This window comes from Mastigoproctus giganteus, chromosome 7, assembly GCF_048544385.1.
Source record: "Mastigoproctus giganteus isolate SK-2022 chromosome 7, ASM4854438v1, whole genome shotgun sequence".
NCBI lineage: Eukaryota > Metazoa > Arthropoda > Arachnida > Uropygi > Thelyphonidae > Mastigoproctus > Mastigoproctus giganteus.
Window position 1 is genome coordinate 217,452,474 of NC_143581.1, and position 13,097 is coordinate 217,465,570.

The following is a 13,097-nucleotide window of genomic DNA, read 5'->3' on the forward strand; positions in this document are numbered from 1 at the left end:
TTATGCAGGTATGATTGCCAGGATCAGTCAAGCAGACTGGGACTCAAAAGAAAGACAAAAAAAAAAAAAAATCATATGCAGTACAATGTTCCTACCTGTTGTCACCTATGGAGCCGGTGCATGGTTTACCTGCTTGGCCATAGTAAGAAATAGGAATAAATTAGAATCGATACAAAGGACAATACTACTCACTATTACCAGAGCATGTTACACAGTACACACACCTGTTCTACATTTGCTGGCCGGAGCTCTCAAACTTTACCTGGAAGTAGCCAAAAGAGGCTTATATACCCACAGAATTTCTGGGGATAGCCCCTGATACAATCAACACCTTCAATGATGAAAAAAAAAAGAATAGCCACAAAGCTCCATGAGCTATGGCAAACAAAGTGGGAGCAGAAAACCAGAGGTCTGGTTACCAAATGGTTTCTGCCACAGGTGTCAATAGTTAGCCCAAAGCCACCTAAGTGGTATGCCCCTGGACTTTTTACAACATTTATATTGACAGGTCATGGCTCCCTAAAGGCGAAACTAACCTCCTTAGGGCTGACTGATGACCCAAACTGCACCTGTGGCAAGAGTGAAGACTGGGCCCACATTCTATATGAATATATAATATATGACATCCTGAGAACAGAGCTAATAGCACAGATTGGCCCCCTTCCCGGGGGGGGGGATGAACATCTGTTCATTATAGAAGAGAAAAATTATAAAGCCTTTACATCTTTCACACATAAAGTATTCGAAATACGCAGTACAGTCCAAAGAATGGCAATTCAGCCCCCCCCAGCAATTAAACAACAATCAATAGTTAAACTTGCCCAAGTTTCCCAGCATGCCCAGAAGATGACTTAAAAACTGTCAGGATAGCAGTATGTATTCTGTGCCCCCGAACAGAAACCTGACATGACAGCACTCCACAGGACTACCCAGCCATGTGTAGGAACCTGGGGCCCACACCAAATAAGTAACTATGTAGGGGAGGGAGATGTACAGGCAGCCAGGGAAGCAGATTAGCTGAAAAATATCAGTAAACTGGTAGCAAGGGGGTGCAATATAGAATGAAAGAAGAATGAAAGACAGAATGAATAGGTTGGGCACTGAGTTAACTAGGAATTATGGTAAGAGGGAATAAATGGCAGTTTTGGTGAAAGAAAGAGTGACCTAGCATGAGGGAAAGAGAGAGTGAATGGGAATGAGTGGAAGAGCAAATGTAATTGGCTGAAAGAATACAAAGTTAAAAATAACTTACACTACTTTATATATACTAACAAACATTTTCCAATCACATAAACACTATCACTGCATTCTCCCCTGGCCTGCAAAAAAACTTGCAGCTAGACCTACACCACAACTGAAGAATAACAGTAAGTTGAGGTGCCCAGAGAGTGCAGTGCAGTGCAGAAAGCAAGGGTCGAATAAATGAAATGAGAGCTAGAAGAATGAATGAAAGTGTAAGTGCGTGAGAAAAAGAACACAAACCATAAATGCTACAGTTAAGTACACACTAACTCTAGTTTTAATTAGTATTTAAATTTACATTACACATCATTGCATCCCCCCCTGGTGTGTGAGAAAAAGATGAATGAGTGTGAGTGGAAAAAAAAAAAATATATATATATATATAAATAAAACTTGGGGTAAAAAAATTATAAAATAAGAAAAAAGTAATAAAAAAAAAAAAAAAAGAATGCAAGTAGATTGAGAATGCAGATTATATGAATGAAGTATGTGTGTGTCTCCCACCCTTTCACCTGGTGGGTTCCCGCTGCCAGTTGACATATCCCACCCCCAGAGCGAGATGGGCAGCTTGACCTTACCGGATTCGACACTATGTGTACATGACAACCATCTCCGACAAAGACATACTGCGGCTTTGCTGCCGACATGCCATTGGCGATCTGAACTGGGTACTCTAACCCGGTTCCCTTTAAAACCCCATCCCAAGGTGGGGGATACAGGTCTCTGTTCCCCCACCCACATCACTTGGTGGAGCTCGTCTCCACTGACCTCTTTGGGGATGCCTACTCTATTATCCCTATTCTTCTATCTGTTTTTCCCCCAGTCTTCAGTCTCCCCCCCTCTCTCACTAAACCAACCGAGCATACCCCTTAACAATGCTTCCAAATTCTAATCAACGTCTAAATTCTACTGGTTTCATGTAAATCTCTAAGACAATTAACACTATTATCTTTTATCTAGCGTATAACCTCACATCTAAATTTAATAACATCAAAAGTTTGCCCGACTTATTAGGCCTTTTAACACATCTCTCTACCGTTCAATCCCAACCAGCGATTTCATAACAGTAATCCCATTAAGCATTAATGTCAAATGCGTTTTTTTTTTTTTTTTAGGTCCTAGCCACTGAAATCCTAGGAAACTGGGTGGCAGGACCTGCCAGAGCAACTTGTGATACTGGACACACCCGGCTAGCCTCCACGTGGTGAGGTATGGGTAATGTCAGGCCCCACTACAGGCCTGGCAGCCAATAAGTCGGACAAACAATGGGCACAACACATCACACTGCACAGACATGGCCCACACACTTTCAAGTCTCTGGCTTGACAGTGTACTGTCCTCCCTACAGCGAACACATGCAGAGATGGGAGAAATCCCAGGTGCCATCTGACACGAACATACCTTATATAGTCCCTGGTGTCTTATTCACTTTTAATTGAAATAACTTTGGTTCTGTACCCTTTTCAGTTATCATGAAATCATTCATCTCCCAGATAGCTCAGGATCAAAATATTTATTTTGATCCTGAGCAGTTCTATTCAGGATGAGCAAGACCATAGTTATAAAATATTACTATAGAAAGTTGCCAGTAACCTAGTTGTGTGTATGTATGCGCACGCGCACAGACACGTTTTGATTTTAAAATATCCATATTAAATTAATTTAAAACACTTTAATTATATTTTTTTCTCTTAATTTTTTTGTATTTGAATTGTATTTTGTAATGGTTTTTTATGTTTTATACATTATAGTATTTTATTTTTATTGTACATAATAAAGTTCTATTTATTTTAAATTTATTTGACTTTATTACTGTGATTGGCACCTTGAATAGATACCATATGACTGTTTCACCTGACCTATGAGAAAATTCTTCCAATATTCTAGTGGGATTAGTATTAGTAAGGCCAAATGATGCAAGGAAGCAGACTTTTTTCTGAATCAGCCAAAAAAATAATAAAATATAAAATAATATTCATACTGTTCACATTCCCACATCAAATTCTGTTTTGAATGTGACATGACTCATTAATAATAATAATAATAATAATAATAATGAGTCCAGCTACATTCTCTGCCACAATTAGAGGTAATTTATTCCAGTTTTCAACAACCTACTGCCCATAAGTGAAGCTCAGAAGATCCAGTCTTCTCTTATTTTTTGAGACTATATTTATGCCCTTTGTTTCTTGTCCCACCTATGAGGAGAACAGACCTAAATTCATTTTACTCAAACTCCTTCAGGTGATTTTTTACACTTCAATTGGATCTCTTCTTAGATGTGTAGTTGTTAGACTTACAGAACACACCTTTTAAGCTGCATTTCATATGTGCATCTATTTGTACTCATTACGAACCTGGTTGACCATTTTTTGAACTCTCTCCAGAAGTTGTCTTTTTTTTTAGGTGTGAGGTCTACAGATCTGAATAAATATTTCACATGTGGCCTAACTGTCATCATGTATGAAGGAATAATGACTTCCTTCTTATTAGCAAAGTCATATAAATTGGGGATGTGCCTTCTTAGCTGCCTATTTACACTGCATAAAAAAATTTGTCTTTTTCATCTCAAATCATTTTTAGCTTCTCTTCTCATAACGTCGCCTCCGTAGCCAGGTTGGCAGAAGCAGCAGTGCGTAGCACACGCTTCTTTATTAGACTGGGGTATTCGAGCCTGTGACCACCAAATACGGAGGATGCAGAAAGGTCAGGGAATGACCTCCACATATCCCCAGAGCAATATGGCCTTAGTTGCTAATGCTCCTAAAAACCAAATAACAAACAAATAATAACATCTTCTCCTAACTTTGTGTCACATCATTATAAAATAGTGGATATGAGTTTAGGTGCTAATTAGTGCCAATTACAAATTAATACCAGTAATATTATATTTATTTAATAGGCCAATTTGTGATGGAACATCATACTCTGCCTGGAATAAAAAGTCATATTATCCCTCCCGAAAACTTGGCCACAACATTTGATTTAGAATTGATATGGAGTGAACAGACTTTTGACAGTCCTAAACAAGTATGGAGAGCCAACAGTAATTATAATTTAAAGGTAAACTTCTTTTGCAAATGTTAGTTTTGTTAAAACCTTTATATATATTTTTCCAGTTAATAGAGCAAGTTTATTTCTTTAATAAGGTAGAAAAAGGTTGTGCATGTGTATGGGCAATAAAATTAGACTTACCAGCAACACAGTAATTTGTCTTCTTGAGGAAACATATATATTTAAACTCCAAAAGCCATATAAAACTTAGTTCTTTTATTATTAATATTAAATTAATTTTCAAGTTCTCCCTAATCAGTTGCTGAAATGCCATTCACAACTGAACTTCCTTGTTTTTTCCATAATTTTTAATGTCTTTATTAGTTATAGAACTGGAGTTGGATTAATTTTAATTGAATATTTTAAATTGTATGTCTGTTTTATTTTAATTGTTGCTTTCCTTATAGGATTACACTGGTCAGTACGTAATAGAATTAATTCCATGTACTGTGAAACCAGCACAGGCATATATCACTAATTCAGGCACATCCTCCTCCTGTACAGCACGTGCTGTTAAGCAGTAAGTATGAAAATAATTTCTGTTGTTAACATTATATTAGGCCTTTTTTATATAAATAAATATCATGGAGGTGGTACAGAATGTACTACCTCCATGATATTTATTTATATAAAAAGTTACTAAACTATTGTCATTATTTAGCAACTTGAGGGTTATCTTGTCCTACGTTGGCCAATAGATTTTAATTTGCCATAAATAAATGTTATAAACCTATGATAGTCACAACAGAAAAATTTAGAGCAAATGTTAGTTGAGATGTCTTGTTTGGAGCAAGACTTATCATCTACTACTACGTCTAAACAAATAACATAACCAAATGATTATTTTGTTATTTGTTTAAAATATGAACCACTGCTGGTTGTGTAGGCGCCTCCGTAGCCAGGTGGGAAGGAGCAGCAGTGCGTAGCACACGCTTCTTGATTAGACCGGGGTTCGAGCCCGTCACCACCAAATACAGAGCATGCGGAAAGGTCAGAGAATGACCACCGCACCGGAGCAATATGGCCTTAGTTGCTAATGCTCCTAAAAACCAAATAACAACAACAACAACTGCTGGTTGCCAGACATATAGAAGAACAAGGTAGTCCTCAGTTTAGCTTTTACCTTGACTCGAAATACACTGAATGGACAGAAATCATGGGATACCTACCTAGTAACGGGTAGGCCCACTTTTGCCCAGATAAGGTTATTGTTATTGCTATTTGGTTTTTTTTAGGAGCATTAGCAACTAAGGCTATATTGCTTCGGAGATATGCAGTGGCCATTCCCTGACCTTTCCGCATCCTCCGTATTTGGTGGTCACGGACTCAAACCCCAGTCTGATCAAGAAGCGTGTGCTATGCACTGCTGCTCCTGCCCACCTGGCTACGGAGGCACCCTCAGATAAGGGCAGTCACACAGCAAGGCATTGAGTCCTCTAGTTCACGAAAGCATTCCACATATATTTCCATCCATGCTTGCTGCACTGCTGTCCATAATTCCATCGCATTCCTGGTTGGAGGATCCAAAGCTCGAACGGACCTATCCACAATGTGGAAGTAGTAGTAGTGCCATGTGATGCAAGAAAGCAAGTGTATGTGCTTATGCTGCAGCATCAGCCAAAAAAAATCACACCATTCCCTCTAAATGCCTGTCCAATTCCTCCTTAAATTTATTTAACCTATCAACTTCCACAATGACAGATGGACGTACGTTTGTTCCAGCAATTAACCACCCGCTGGCTAAAGGCAAATTTCCACACATCTATTCTACATGTCTTTCCTTAATTTGAATTTATGCCCACTAAGGTTCGTAATCTGAACAAGTGGAACAATCCCATCAGAATTCAGTGTGCTAAACCATTCAAGGCCTTATACACCTCAATCAGATCACCGTGCAGGTCCCAGTCGCCAGCCACTGCAATTTGCAGAACTTAAGCCTCTCTTGGTTAGAGGATCCCTTCATTCCCCTCACCAATCTTGTTGCTCTTCTCTGTACATGCTCAAGCAAATCGACATCCTTCCTAAAATGAGGCCCGCAAACCTGTACGCAGTACTCAAATCGTGGCCTGACCATTGCCTTATACAGAGGGACAATCACCTCCTTCTCCCTGCTAGCAAAATTCCTATATATCATTGACAAAACTCCATGACCTGCCTTGTCAGCCTGTCTGCATTGCTCAGAAAACTTCATATCTGACTGCACAATTACTCCCAGGTCTTTTTTAATTTTCTACCACCTTAAGTGTAGTACCACACAGTTGGGACATTTCTCTGGGGTTACTTCTACCCATATGCAGTACTTTGCATTTGTCAAGGTTAAACTTCAGTTGCCACTTCTCAGCCCATCTGTCCAAATTTTCTAGATCCTGTTGCAGTAGCACACTGCCATTACTGTCATTAACAACCCTGCCAACCTTTGTATCATCTGCAAACTTCGACACTAAGCCTGATATACCTTCATCAATATCATTGATAAATATACAAAACAACAGTGGACCCAACACCGAACCCTGTGGGACTCCACTAATAACATTAGTCCACAAAGAACATCACCCATTGATTACTACCCCCGTCTCCTCCCACTCAACCATCCTGTAGCAATTTACCCTTAATACCATTCTGTTCCAATTTGTACAGTAGTCTTCCATGCGCAACAGTGTCAAAAGCTTTCCTGAAATCCAAGTAAATGATATCAAAATTATTTTTTGTATCCAATTCCCTTGTAACCACATCATAATAACCAATCAAATTTGTCAGACCAGATTTTTCCTTTAACAAACCCATGCTGTGTCTGAATTATTGCTGTAATCTTGTCTAGATAATCCTGCAATGCATCTTTAACCAGTGACTCCATTATTTTACCCAGAACAGGAGTTAAGATGTCTAGATGATTCTGCAATGCATCTTTAACCAGTGACTCCATAATTTTACCCAGAACAGAAGTTAAACTAATTGTTCTGTAATTACTTGTGTCATCCTTCGATCCCCCTTTGTGAACTGGGGATGCATTTGCCCATGCCCAGTCCGTGGGGACCTCCCCTGAATCCAAGGATGCTCTCATAATTATGGTATAAGGGTTTGCTTACTTCCTTTGCTGCCCCTCTTCTAATATAACTGGATAGATCCCATCCACCCCAGGTGCCTTTCTTATATTTAACTTCAACAATTTCTCCTCCACTTTGTTCTCAATTATTACAAAATCATTAAGCACCCTGGTACAATTTAATAACATTCTGGCATTTTCAAACCTTAATAACTCAGATAGCAAACAAACAAAAGTTTGTTTGCTATCTGAGCAGGATCATCAACAGTCGAACCATCGATGTCAAGTGGACCAATCAGATTCATTCCCTTCCTTTTAGAGTTTATATAAGTAAAGAAATCCTTGCTGTTTTTCTTAGCATCCTTTGCCAAAGATTTCTCATTATCTGCCTTCATCTGCCTGACCTCCTTTGTGACTTGATTACAGATTAGCTTATATCTGCCATAGGCTTCTGTGTCGCCTGATAGTTTATATGCATCCTATGCATTTTTCTTCTGTGCCATGAGTCTCATTAGTTAATTTGACAAGCATTTAGTCCTAAATTTGAACAATCTTTCTTAATAGGTATGATACTTTTAGTAGCTTCCACAAATAATTCCTTGAATGCTTCCTCTTAGAATTTGCTGTTGTAACATCACAGTTGATCCCACTGTACAGAATTTAAAAACTGTCTGAGACCACTGTACTCACCTTTACAGAAACAAAAACCCTTTCCTTTACCCCTGATGGTAATTATATCTTTAAGTAAATCCCACATCAGTACAAAGTGATCACTGCCACCTAGTGGTTACTTTATCTGCAAATTCTTAACACATGAATGATCACTGCTTATAATCAGATCAAGAGTATTACCTCTCTGGTTGCCTCTCAAACATGCAGCAGCATGTTCGAGAGGCAACAATCATCTAATAAATCCACAAAAATCTTACTAGTGTGCAACCCACAAGTTCCAGTCTATATCTGGGAAGTTAAAATCCTCCATTATAAGACATTCTGATTTACTAGCCCACTCTGTTTCTCTGTACAATTGTTCATTGTACTCATTCGAGTCATTAGGCCTATAACACACTCCTACCTTTATTTTTGCTTTCGCAGTGCTTATGTCACACCAAAATGACTCAACAGTGCACTGTTCATCTATATCAACTGGATGCACTTCTTTTGATTTTATGTTTTTCTTAATTAACTGCATAACATCTCCTCCTTTCTTATTCTGTCTGTCCTTTCTGTACACATTGTACTCCTCAAATTCCAATTCTGCATTCCTAATACATGGGTGACACCGCATCTCTGATATCCTAACAGTATCCAACTTTGATGTCTTGACCAAATTCATCAAATTTATTTACTATACTTCTAGTGTAGAGAAAGGACAGACAATGTATGGGATGTGTTAGTTACCCTAACACATCCCATATATCTACCTGTTTCATGATTACTGCCATCAGTCCCCGAAACCCCCAGCACACCTTGCTCCAGGCTGCTGCTTATTCTAATAGAAGTAGTGCAAGAATCACCTTCACCTCTACCTGCAGCTACTTTTAACCTTTTAGTCTGTGAATCCCCCCCCCAAGCTAGCAGTTTTCTGACCCATCTAACACTGCCTCGATAGTATCAGCAAATATTCTTGCACCCTTTCTATTTAAGTGCATCCCATCCCTGTAGAAGAAGTCTCTCCTGCTAACAAGCACAGACCACGCTGAAAAAAATTCTACCCCTTGAGCCTTGCACATTCCTTCCAGGGCCGAATTGATTGACAAGGCTCTTATCATGTACTCCCTCCTATTGTGTCTGGGCAGAATTTCAGACACTTTCAAATTTAACCCTAACTCACGACTTTTTTGCAACAGTGACCTGTACTTGTTAAGTAAATCTGCAGATCTCCTACTCTTGATGTCATTAGTGCCAACGTGTACAACAATATCACCTTTTGTATCCCTTAAAAGATAATATATGCTTTACAACGTCATCTACTTTTGCCCCTGGCAGACATACCCTGGTCCTATTCCATCTAACCTTTTTACACAATATATTCTCTGTCTCCCTGACAGTAGTGTCACCAACAATAACTAACTCCTGTGAAACCAGCGCATTCTGCTTTGGAGATTGCCGCTGTGTTGCCTGATGCCCAGGAGTGAGCTCTGGCATTGAGTTGGGCCCCCTCATATTAATTTCTTCGAGAGCATCTACCCTACACCTCAAGCTCTCGTAGATGCCCATTAGAACGCTGAGTTGACGCCTAATTTCTAGACACTCTCTGCACCTGGCACACACAAAGACATCCTCCTTGGCTAGATCATGTTCTGTTCCAGGGAGTTCGGAACAGAACATGATTTCACAAGTTGCACGTTTTTTTTAGGCTGTGATGTGTTGGAGAATCACTCCCCTCGGTTCTCCTCCGAGTCACAGCACTCCTGCCACTTTTTGCCCATTGCTTTGCTGCTCTAGTCTGGGCATGATATTTTAAATTAATAAGATCAATAAATTTAATTAATTAATTGTCAATACTACACTATCTAAGAATCCTAAATGCAATGATGAGTATTACACTATATAATTTTACATTAGAGCTACCTAGTTACCACAATTAAAAATTTGAATTTCCTACCACTCTCTACAAAAACAATGGCTGCAAGATTCGACCAAAACAGTAGTAATTACTATTTGGCCAAATTAAGTAGTACCGATAAAGTAGTAATCTACAAAAACTCTTATCTAAATTAATAGATAAGAGTTTTTAATAACCAGCGTAACTAGAACTATAAGACTACGTATAAAGTACAATATAAAATAACAATTAGGTAAATAAAATGGCAAACACTTATCACTTTTTCGGTGCCTCTAATTCACAGCTGTAATTTTTAAAGAGAGTCAGTGCCCTCCCAAAGATGATCCACATGGTTCATGTCTGTGAATGGGGAAGCCATTCCACAGTAGTAAAATCTGCAGAATGCTCTTTGAACCATGTTCTACTCACTACGGCCCTGTAGGGGAGGTGCATTGTCCTGCTGGAAGAGTCATTGCCCTATGGGTGCATGATGACCATGAAGTGATTCAGATGGTCTCCAAGGATGGACACTAACCTGGACCATTCAGAGATGCATCTAGATATACCAGAGGTCCCAATGTTTGCCAGTTGAATATGCCCTAGACCATTACCGACCATCCACCTGCCTGAACAGTTCCTTGTTGACATGATGGGTGCATAGCTTCATTCTGTTTCTGCCAGATATGCACCTTCCCGTCTGCTCGGAATAACTAGAAGCAGGACTCATCGGACCAGAACACCTCTCCAATAATCCAAGGCTCAGTGCCGATGTTCTTTCACACAGTTGTGGCATAGAGTCCTGTGTCATGGTGTTAGCAATGGGACTCTGGTGAGTCTGCGGCCAATAATCACCTGATGTTCTTGGTGGCAACATTCTGGCACCTCCCTCATCGAAGTTAGTGGTGATTTGTGCCACACTCTCTCTCTCTCTCTCTCTCTCTCTCTCCCTCCCCCCCCCTCCGATTGGCTGAAATAATGCAAGACAGATGTCGATAGCTACGTTCATCCACCACCTTTCTCTGCCCACGATGAGATGTTATTCCCAATACACTCTTGATACTGTTGAATGCGGATGGTGCAATTTCTGTACCGCCTCCATGATAGAGCGACCCATGCTTTGGGCACCCACTATAACATTCTTTCAAAGTCGGTTAAGTCATGATGTTTATCCATACTGACATCAAATTACCAATCTGTGTGAATGCAGCATATCTATATACCTAGCAAGTGGTGGATTCGTCCACTAGCAAGAGGGATAACAGCGTCGCATTGCCCAGGAACAAGGTATCCCACAAATTCTGTCCTTTCAGTGTATTGTTACTATATTTATATATGTAAAATTCTCCTTCTGCTGCTCTTACTGTTTGTCTGAATATAGGAACTGATATCATTGAAAGAACTGCAGCAAATTTCATGCCACTTGAAAGCACTAATCATTAATTGTAAAAAAAATTTAATTGTTAATGTAATTTTACTTTTGCTACACCCAATGCTGTCACTGAATGATAACTGCTGCTGTTTTCATTTGTAAGAAAAATCAGCTGCACCATTTTATTACAGCTGATGCAAAAGTTGACAGTGGTTCGTGCATTTTTTCTGGTATTGCAAGAGCTTGATTTTGCAGTATACATATATTAATTGCCATATATACAATTCCAGCACACAAGCCAGTCCATTCTTGATACAGTGACGTTTGTAATGTGTATTGGTATAAACCCCGAATACTTGTTAATGATTAATTTTTCCTTAACAAGTTGAAATTAGGCACATTATAGCCATAGTAGCTTATGCGCCTTTAAACTTCCATAACAACAACAACAACAACAAGTTGAAATAGAGTGTGATAAATGTTGTAATTTTTAGTATAATAAAAATATAATTTTCATAATGGAGCATAATGTTGTCATGGTGTGTAATAAGCATTGTATTGCATCATTGTTTGTTTTGACTATTATAAATTATTATAATCCAATAATATTAAGATTATTACTAAATATAATACCACTCTTATAGCATGTGAAATTAATAATATAGTTTAACATAGATTAGTGCAAAAGCATCATTTTAACATAGCCATCTACCAAAGTAGTTAAATTAATTAACTAAATTGGCATCGTTTTGGTTATATCACATATTGTGAATGCCTTCATAAAGAGTTACCATGGTATTGTACTACCTCGAATAAGTAACACCTTTGGAGAAGACTCCATTGGAGAAGACTATTGTTACTTATTCTCACCAGATACCACTACCCAGACGACACTGTTTCAAAGCTTGTTGGCTTCTCCTTGGTGGGTGGGCAGGTACCCTGGTGTTGCAATAGTGATAACCCAGTTATGATGTATTACTTCACAATATGAGAGAAGCCTGACAGTATGCAGTGATATAAACTATAAAATATTTAAGGGCAAAGGCCTCATGCTATGAGGTAGAATGTCTAACATATCATCATCATCATCATCATCATCATCAGCCATTTTCAATCCACTGCAGGATAAAGGCCTCTGCAGCAACTATCCAGTTCCTTCTGTTTTGTGCAATGGCCATCAATTTGCTACCCACAAACTCATGAATTTCATCTGTCCATCTCCGTCGTTGTCTTCCAGATTTTCTTCTAGCTCCTTTTGGGTACCATTCAGTTATTTTCTTAGTCCATCTGTCATCATGTCTTCGAGCTATGTGTTCTGCCCAAGACCATTTTAGTTCTTTAGTTTTGATAAGAATGTCCTTTACTTGAGTTTGCTGCCTAATCCATGTTTCTCTTCTTATCTAACAGTCTGATTCCCAATATAATTTGTTCCATTCTTCGCTATATAGTTCTCAGCTTCTCTTCCATTCTTTTGGTGAGTGCCCAAGTTTCACTTCCATAAGTCATGGTGGGGACTATAGATTGGTTCATTATTTTACGTTTCAGACAAACTGGGATATTGCTCTTCAGTATGTGACTATATTTCCTGAATGCTATCCATCCAAAATTTATTCTTCTCTTGACTTCCAGCCATTTATCATTATTACAGTTAATGACTTGTCCCAGATAAGTATATGACTCCACCTTTTCAATTACTGCTCCTTCAATGATTATATTTCTGTGGTATATTGTTCATTTGTTTTAACCATATTCATCTTTAGTCCAAAATCCTTACTAACTCTGCATAACTGATTAAGATTTTCCTCAAATTCTTTAGGATCGTGGCTTATGACCATAATGTC

General features: G+C 38.8%; 1 protein-coding gene across 4 annotated transcripts in view; it reads left to right on the top strand.

The window, feature by feature from the left end:
- The window catches only part of LOC150083681 (extracellular matrix organizing protein FRAS1-like), an 866,422-nt gene that overhangs the window by 819,696 nt on the left and 33,629 nt on the right, over positions 1-13,097 (top strand). For all 4 annotated transcript variants that reach the window (XR_016547213.1, XM_090378121.1, XM_090378123.1 and 1 more), the window contains 2 exons: positions 4,145-4,305; positions 4,704-4,816. Coding sequence is in view for 3 of the 4 variants with exons in the window: in XM_090378121.1 (XP_090234247.1) it covers positions 4,145-4,305; positions 4,704-4,816 (274 nt within the window). In the remaining variant the exon portion in view is untranslated. The remainder of the gene's footprint in view (positions 1-4,144; positions 4,306-4,703; positions 4,817-13,097) is intronic.